The sequence below is a fragment of the Corvus cornix genome, chromosome 3 (assembly GCF_000738735.6).
Source record: "Corvus cornix cornix isolate S_Up_H32 chromosome 3, ASM73873v5, whole genome shotgun sequence".
NCBI lineage: Eukaryota > Metazoa > Chordata > Aves > Passeriformes > Corvidae > Corvus > Corvus cornix.
The window spans coordinates 13,915,452-13,924,186 of record NC_047056.1 but is presented as its reverse complement, the minus strand read 5'-3'; the positions used below and the strand labels follow the sequence as shown (position 1 = coordinate 13,924,186).

At 45.4% G+C, this 8,735-nt stretch overlaps 1 protein-coding gene across 1 annotated transcript in view; it reads left to right on the top strand.

The window, feature by feature from the left end:
- The first annotated feature begins 8,042 nt into the window (after positions 1-8,042).
- EHD3 (EH domain containing 3) overlaps positions 8,043-8,735 on the top strand; it is a 30,302-nt gene continuing 29,609 nt past the window's right edge. Inside the window, exon 1 of the mRNA XM_010393503.3 lies at positions 8,043-8,574. Coding sequence (XP_010391805.1) covers positions 8,348-8,574 — 227 coding nt within the window. The 5' untranslated portion in view covers positions 8,043-8,347. The remainder of the gene's footprint in view (positions 8,575-8,735) is intronic.

Here is an 8,735-nt window from a genome sequence, read left to right as displayed (position 1 = left end):
TTTTCAGAGGAATTCCTGATAGTTAAAATAAGTATAAAAAGTACATTTAATTCTGGCTTTTAAAATTTTCTTCTTAGTCTTAGCAGGGGTGGGTAGGAAGAGTGGCATGCCCAGGAGAAGTGGGGGCCCACCCAATTCTAACTGAGCACCTATCACTGCACTTCCAAGGCTTTAATATTACTGTAGATCTGAGTGAAATCAAAATGAGTGACCCCACTGACTTTTACTTGAGCTTTGAAGACATACACATGGCTATTCTATGTCTCTCTCTGGACTATTTTAGGCTCTCCAGGATATTTTCACAACATGTTACAACATGAATGACAGTCTTTATTCAATCACATTCTGGCATGAAGTTATTTCCCCTCCCAAAAAAAAAAAAAAAAAAAGAAAAATAGCAAGATAACTCAACGGCTAACAGAAAAATGGAATACATTACGTTTTACAAAGCCACAATTCACACCCCTATGATAGTTATTTTGCCCTTTTTGCCTCATTTTGGAGAATGATATGATCTTCCCAAGAGTTCACATTCCATCTTGCTGAGCACCACAGATTCACATATGAAATCTCATGCTGAGGTATTTTTTGACTTGTAACATTCAAGACAGATGTTTCTCATCCCCCCACTAAAAACACCAAAGAGTGATGTCCTAGCTCTTTTTTAATATTAGCAGCTATGTTAAACATTTGCACCACCCCTTGCTGGGAGAAATCACGACTAAATCTCAGCAGGCAAATCACTTCCATCAGTGCTAACACAGTGATCACAATCAGTTAGTACAGTGTGGACTGAAAAAATTAACCAGGATGCAAAGTTTAAAAATTGGTTCATGTGCCATGATACAGCATTTGGAAGGCTCCCCCACAGAGGAGGCTCTTTGAGACTCAAAATCCCTGCCCCAAGCACCCGAGGACACTGGTCTCAGTCAGGCACCAGTTGATTGTTACTCCCATCGAAGCTGAAGGCCACCAGCAGTCCCTGTGAGAAAACAAACAACCACAGATTGTACTGTTCAACCACACAGAGCCCTCATTTGTTATAAACCCACTCTACAAGTGATCCACAAAGCTTGACCCTCAAGGGCAACCAAGAGAAAATCTTCAAAAGATAACCCTGGAAATGAAATTCAATTTTCTATCTTAGAGTAGACATTTCAGAGATGAAAAAGAATTTAAGTGCCTAACAACTTGCTTACTTTTTCTCCAGATGAAAAATGCTGTCTCTCCCTCCAAACCTTCCCTTTGTACAGCCATTGGCCTTCACGGCTGCAACAACATGATCAACAGACAGAGATAGATTTAAGAGAAAAACAAAGGAAGAAAACAGCCTGGAGACCAGCTGCACTTTATATAGGCAGATAAAACATGTATGAAGAAGAATTTCTCATTTTGCTGCTCTCCAGGAAAAGAAGTGGAGAGCAATTGCCACACTTTGAGCTACACTGAAGAACAAATATTTGAGACTTGATTTTTGGGCATGCAGAGAATTCACAGTGTCTGATAAAATTATTTTAACTTTTCACCAGTTCTCATTAGACTCTGGCATTTATTTGAAAAAGAGTTGAACTTTATATACAGGTCTTGAAATCCAAAGATAATATGAAAAAAACAATGCTTTCAAAAATGAAGGTTGAAATCACCTGAATACGTAGCCTTATTTTCAATAAATTCAGCCAGCACCCCTGACTCTAACAGTGTGTGTTGAGTCTATGATGCTACTTTGTATGTTTTGAAAACCTCCCAGCTGAACCTGCCTGTGTGTTGTTTGAAACTTTTTTCCAAATCACCTGGAAATCTTTGAACAAAAGATGCAATGAAGCATTCTATGTGTCATGAACAGTCACTTCTCAGACAGCAAGTGTTCCACCTTCTGTTTAACCTTCTGCCTGCTGTCTGGCCACAGTCCTGTGCATGAGCAGGCACCAGATACAGATGTATATGACCAGCCAAGGTATTCCTGGAAATCACCTGTACTCCACTCCCCAGTGGTACTGAGCCAGACTGAATCAGTCCACCACCACAGGTGGAGCAGAGTGTGTGCATGTCTCTTCCAGCAATTAAAATTTCTAAGGGAAAGCAGCCAAGTGTAGCAAACAGAGGTTAAAAGCTTTAGAGAGAAGCCATGAACTAGTAGGTTAAATGGATTTGATTCTCTATTCCTTCCACATTCCCCTAGTTAGCATGTTTACCATCTGATCTAAGTCCTTCCACTGCATTAGCATCCTATGATCTCCTCTGAGCTTTCTTAAATGCCTCATCCCTAAGTCTTAAAATGAGAAGCTGAAGAATCTATGGAAAATCCTTCGCTTTCTGTAAAAGTAACTGGACCATGAATTAATTCTGAGAGCCTCTTACTCACTCTAGGAGAGGATTTACCTCAGGCAACACTTGGACAGTGGGCAATTTGAGGGCTAAACCTGGGGATGACAGAGCTCAGCCCAGCTCCTCTGATTTAACAAAGACAATCCAAATCTGGGCTGAGGAGCTGCTCCTCATTGTGTGGAACAGAGCAGTAAATGTTTGCATGAAAAATAATAAACTTTAGGGTGAGCAGAACAAACGATGCAGGGCCATCTTTTACAACCATTCATGTAATACAGCAGAACACTAGCTGCAGAAATTAGTAGTCATTAGTCAAAATGATAGTGTGAGTGTATTAGGCTTTGGTAATCTTTATTGTAGTCTCTAAACAAACAGTATAAAAACAGCACTTGCAGGTACAACCTCAAGTCTTTGATTAAACACAATGCTGTATTTCAAAAAAAAACCCCTCAAGGCCGACTCCTGCTCTTCCTGTGGGCTATTAAAGCAAATAGAAATATCCTGAAAAGAAGCACTGAACTATGTTTTCTCACAAAATGAATGAATATAGAGACAGGTGGATGACCTTTCCCTGAATTTCCTGTGCTTACATTATTGGCCCAAAAGTTGATGAACACCTTCTGGTGCTGAGATTTTCAAGGTCAAGCAGTGAACCTGCTCCCACTGATCTTAACAAAAAGTCTGTATCAAAAATGCCTGGATGGCTTTCAGAACTTCAAGTAATAGCTCTCTGACCAAAGATTCACTTTTAAAGATTCTGACTGAGATTTAAAAATACATATCCTTTGCTGTGGGAATTGTCCAAGCTACATCGAAATCAGTGGAAATATGAAAATCCCATTTATTCAAGATCTATGCTTTAGCACTTAAGGTCACAACATCCTATACATAAGCATCCCAATCATTAGATATTCTGACTGCTCACAACTCCTGCTAATGACAGATGAAATTTTTGATCTCCGCAGAATACTAAGTGATCAACTATCAGCCAAACCAACTCTAAACAGCAAAAGTGAGATAACAAGGATGCACAAAATCTGGGTTAGCTAAAACACCAGCCTGTGTTGCCAACCACTTGGCAGGCAGAAGCGTTGGAGCTGTGACATGCAGGGCAGCTGCTGTGGCTCATCTAGCTGCTTTACATCACACCCATCCTTCCCACATTTGCTGATACAAACTTTTTGCCTTTCCCTTCAACACCTCCAGAGAACAGCACAGCAGCAGCTGCTGCATTGTGTAACTAATACCCCCATCTGACCCCAGAGGACAGCTTCATCTTAACACCATGCCATGGTGACAGAGTTACACTCCCTTCAAACCCCTTCAAAAAGAAAATCCTAATTCTGTGCTAGCCAGAGATAACTGCTAAATGCCAGCACCAAATACCTCTACATAGCACTTGGCATTTAATGTCCTACCTTCTCCAGGTGTGGTCTCACAGCAAAAGATAATTGTTCTACTGGCAGTGATGCCCGCTGCTCATAAGTAGTGTATTTGTTATCTCTCCCTGTGTGTGTGTTTATGTGCATGTATATATATGTCTTGCATACGTAACCCCAAGAGCCTGTCCTAACCTATCAAACACTGTGGTAGAAGCAGGAGGTGGGGAAAAAAAAGCATACTGAGCAATGACAGAAAACTTCTGGAGAACTCAATGCAAAATATTCCACAGAAGACATAAAAGAACAGGTCAGCCCATCCTGCAGGCTACCGTCTGACTCACCCAGCACTTCAGTGGACAGCAGTTTCCTTGTTTCGTTTGTCACTCAATGATTCAAAGCACAAAACTCCACATCTCTCCATAAATCACTGACAAGGTAGAACAGGAAGGTGTGTTCAACTGTGTCTTAATACATTTTAACAGGATTGCTGCTTTCAGGTAGGAAGTAGTTCAGAGAGGAAATACTCTCAAAACCCCCATATTTTCTCAGAACAGACAGGGACATGACACTTGGTCAATCAGTTAATCATAACAATTTTTACAAAGAACATTTATGTAAGTTTGATGGAGGTGTATGTCCTATGGCAGAGACAGACAAAATCATTCAAGAGTTATAGACCAAGCTTCTGCACTGCATGGATGGCAAAGGGCTCAGAGGATTTTTCTTTCCAGCATTGATAGACATCCCATCAGTCAGGTCCCTGTGTGCAATACAAGCAGCTTTCCTTGCCAAGCAGATCTAAGAAGGGAGCTCTCTGGAAGCAAGAATGCTTCCCACTCACTGGATGTACATTATCCAGCCCCACATTCCCCATTTTTGGTGGCACTTCTGGGTACTTGCACCTTGTTCCACCTCAGGCAATGAGGGGCTAAGAGCAGTATGGGCAGGGTAGGGAAAAGGACTCTGTGTGTGTGGGTGTGTGTGTACCAAGACACCTGAAAATGGTAGGAGAAAGGTAACAGGAAATATTTCAGAGGAATATGAATGAGCAGTGAGGCCAGGAGAGGAAGGAAGGCAGCAGCTTTCTGAGTTGCAAAGGCAAAGCAATGAGTGAGGAAAGGAATAGACTATGCTGGAGATGATTTTACGTCTCCATATAGGCCATATGGCACCAGCAGGCACTTGAGAATTTTGATGCAGCTGAACCAGAGGAAACTCTCCCTCCCTTACTCATCAAATTAGTACATTTGGTTTAATTCTGGGGGCCTGCTGTACCTTCCTCTCCCTTCTTTCCTTTCCCACAACCCTGGTTATTCCCTGTTGAACCCATGACCACCTGAACTTTTGACACTGTCTCCTCAGGTTTCATACGTGGTAATGGACAAACAGTGGCAGTAACTGCACTGGCAGGAAGTTAATTTTACTGAACTACAGTGCTCCCACAAGCTTCTTGAAACTGTTGACGTGTTATGGTCTGAGTCACCACTTCTTTTCAAATTCTGTGTCTTCAAAATCCCCATCCTCAGATGATCTTTTCTAGGAAGTAAACCTGACCAACCTAAGGCTGCAGGTAAGCAAACAAACTTGTCACCATTTCACAACATTCAGTTATACAACACTGTGTTTTGCCCCCAAAACCCCAGGTTTCATTTTGTGGGCAAATGCTACATGACTTAGTCCAGCCTCACTGACTTTCAGCAAAGTGGAAGTGAATCTTTTCCAGCAAGCCTCTCTCTCCTGGTCAAGGCAAGCATCCAGCTAAGTGACTGCCAGCCCTGTGTACCAACAGCAGGAACATGACTGAGAAACTACAGAACTAAAAGTTAAATCCATCATATCTTTTAAGATAAAGACAAATTCTATACTAGAGGACTGTAGCAATCCCCACCAGTATCAGACAGAGGTAGATTCTGAGTACTGCAGCAGAGTAGCTTCTGTGCAGGTCAGTCAAGGGAGAGCTTTTACATTTTAAAAATGTAAATTATTTTTAAAAACCCCAGTTTACTCAAGACTGCACTATAAGACCAATCTACCCAACAGAAAACCATCCATTAAAGCACCTCTGATTAAGAAAAGGAATAAATAATGAAAACAGATTAAAACTTTCAGTTTGATTCTGCCAGAAAGAAAAACCTAATTATACTGTAAACTTCCTTTCGTAATTTTACTTCCCTTTGTTTTTGGCAAGCTCTATACTTCAAGGTAAAGATAGTTCTTGAGGAAGTCAATCTCAAATGGCTAGGAAAACAGACTGAAAAATAAATAAAATTGTGCAATGTTTGTGAGACACCTAAAGAAAGTCTGTACAGACTGTCAAGTTGTGATCTGCCCCAGTGATAATGAACCCACAGAAAAGGGACTCTCTTTGGTCAAGGCAAAGAAACTTCTTTTTTTTTTTTTTTTTTTGGCCATTTGGCCAGTGGGTATGCATATTTATGATTAGTACAATTTAATGATTAATATCCTCACCTTGTAAACGGGGAACAATCATGCTTCTGCCACACCTGTAGCAGTCAGCTCCTGCAGCCTGCACAAGAGAAACCTTGCTTTGCTCCCCATTCACTGCATTCAGGAAGGGCACCAAGATGGCCTGGGGAGATTTACAATCAAAGGCTTCCTGGCCTGACCTTTACTCAGCTCTGAGGATAACACAAGCAAGCACCAAAGAGACTCCACATATAGCTGTAGAAGTGCCAGAGCGCCATCGGAGGAGCACAGCCCTTAAATGGCAGAACTAGCTAGAAGATGAAAGCGAGATTCTTCCTACGAAATGAGTGATTCTTGCCAAAATGTTGAATTCTATGGGGCCTTTCATTTTCAGGAGTTTTCACTGGAAAGGAGTCATCAAATTCTTAAAGCCAAAAGCCTCTATTTATAAAACTAAAGAAATGAGGGAAATTAGTCTTAAGGAGGTTTCAAAACATCAGTTCCACTTTCAGCTCTAGGCATTGGCAGGAAAGCAGAGAAGTCTGATCTTCAGAAAATACAGTCAGCCTGCTATGTTGTTCCAGAAAAAGAAAACTGGACCCTGGAGTCATTGCTTGCACCTCATGGGTCAGGCCATGCCAGAGAGCATACGAGTGCCTGGGATCACACAATGGGGACAAGGAAGGTGTCTTCTCCTGCAGTAGAAGGCATAAAAATGGACCTGGATCATTGTTCAGGCACACAAGGCCACAGTCTCCATGTGTCCCCCTTCCTGTGGGGAAAAAAAAAAAAAAAAAAAGGTTTTAATGCAGAGCTGCCTCTGCTTATGCAAGATCTGGGCTCCTCCTGGCAGTAAAGGGCTGGGAAAGGGCAGGAACTGCCACACAGCAGGACCGCTTCCAAAACTGCCTCTTGCCACATTTTTTGGACCCGTGGGGCAGACTAAAGTGAAAAAGCCTTTAGGAGACATTTTAGGGAAAAAATCCTGCTTTATCCCAGCTGTGCAGTGGAGATGAGGAGAGCCTGGCAGAGGAGCTGACGGCCAGCACCAAGGACAAGCTGATCCTCAGACTACTCCTGGAAAACCTGTGTGGCTGTCCTATCACCCCTCATTGCTGGAGGAACGAAGGAGTGGGGACAGCCGATAATTTGCCCGTCTCATCTGCTTAGATGGAGAACTCCTCCAGGCACAGCCAGAGCCACAAGCCCCAAGCAGTGAGGGGCAGCAGTGCAGCCAAATCATTGGGCTGGAGAAAGAATAGCCCAAGAGACAACTGAGAGCACACCTCATCAATGTGTATAAATATCTCAGGTGGGGGTTTCAAGGGGATGGAGCCAGGTTCTTCTTAGCAGTGCCGAGCAACACGACAAGAGGCAATGGGCAGAAACTGATGCACAGGAAATTCCACCTGAACACGAGGAAGAACTTCTTTATTGTGCTGATGACCACACATGGAACATGTTGTCCAGAGCGGTTGTTCCCCTCACTGGAAATATTCCAGAACATCTGGACACAATCCTGTGCCATGTGCTCTGGGATGACCATGCTTGAGCAGGGAGCTTGGAGCAGATGACCCACTGGGATCCCTTCCAACCTGACCCATTCTATGATAGGCTGGAGAGCCAGCTGAGGCTGGCAGTGCTCAGGAACAGCCGGCTTCCTCTCAGATTTGCACTCGCAGGGCTCATTTCAGTGGATTTTTTTAGGTTTATTTCGACGCGAGCAGAGAAAGAGAATAAAATGGCGGCCGGGCTCAAAATCCCGCCAACGGCCCCCAGGGGGCGCGGCGGGACCCGGCCCTCCCCGCTGTCCAACATGGCGGCGCCCGGCGCGGCTTCACCCGCCGGGGAGAACGGGCGGCGCCTGCCAGGAACAGCCGACTTCCGGCGCCCGCCCCTTTCCTGGGGCCGGCCCTCCGCGCCATGCCCACGCCGGGAGCCGGCGGCGTGAGGGGAGGCGGTGCCCGCCGGTGCCGCTGGGCCGGGGCTGCGCGGAGGAGCCGCTCCTTCAGCCTCCCGCGGGGACTGCTTTCTGGCTGAAATCGCCGGCACAGGTGGCGTGAGGGCGGGCGGCCCTCGCGGTGGGCGCTGGAGCGGAGTGAGGCCCGGCCGGCCTGAGGGGGATGCGCGGGTAGCCCGCGCCCGCAGCCAGCCCAGCCCAGCCCAGCCCAGCCCCGGTGGTCGCTGCGGAGCTGGCGTCAGGCGGCCACAAGATGTTCAGCTGGCTGGGCACCGACGACCGTCGGAGGAAGGACCCGGAGGTGTTCCAGACGGTCAGCGATGGCCTGAAGAAGCTCTACAAGACCAAGCTGCTGCCGCTGGAAGAACACTACAAGTTCCACGAGTTCCACTCGCCCGCCCTGGAGGATGCCGACTTCGACAACAAGCCCATGGTGCTCCTCGTGGGGCAGTACTCCACTGGGAAGACCACCTTCATCAGGTAAAATCCAGCTGCCCGTCGCTCCCCCTCCCAGGGACGCCTGCACCCTCAACGCCCGGGGACCGGGGTGGGGCAGAACGTGTCTCTGCTACCCGTGCTATGCGCTAAAAACCCCTTTTTTTACCCCCTTCGCGTCCCCTCAACAGCTTTTCGTTGAAAAG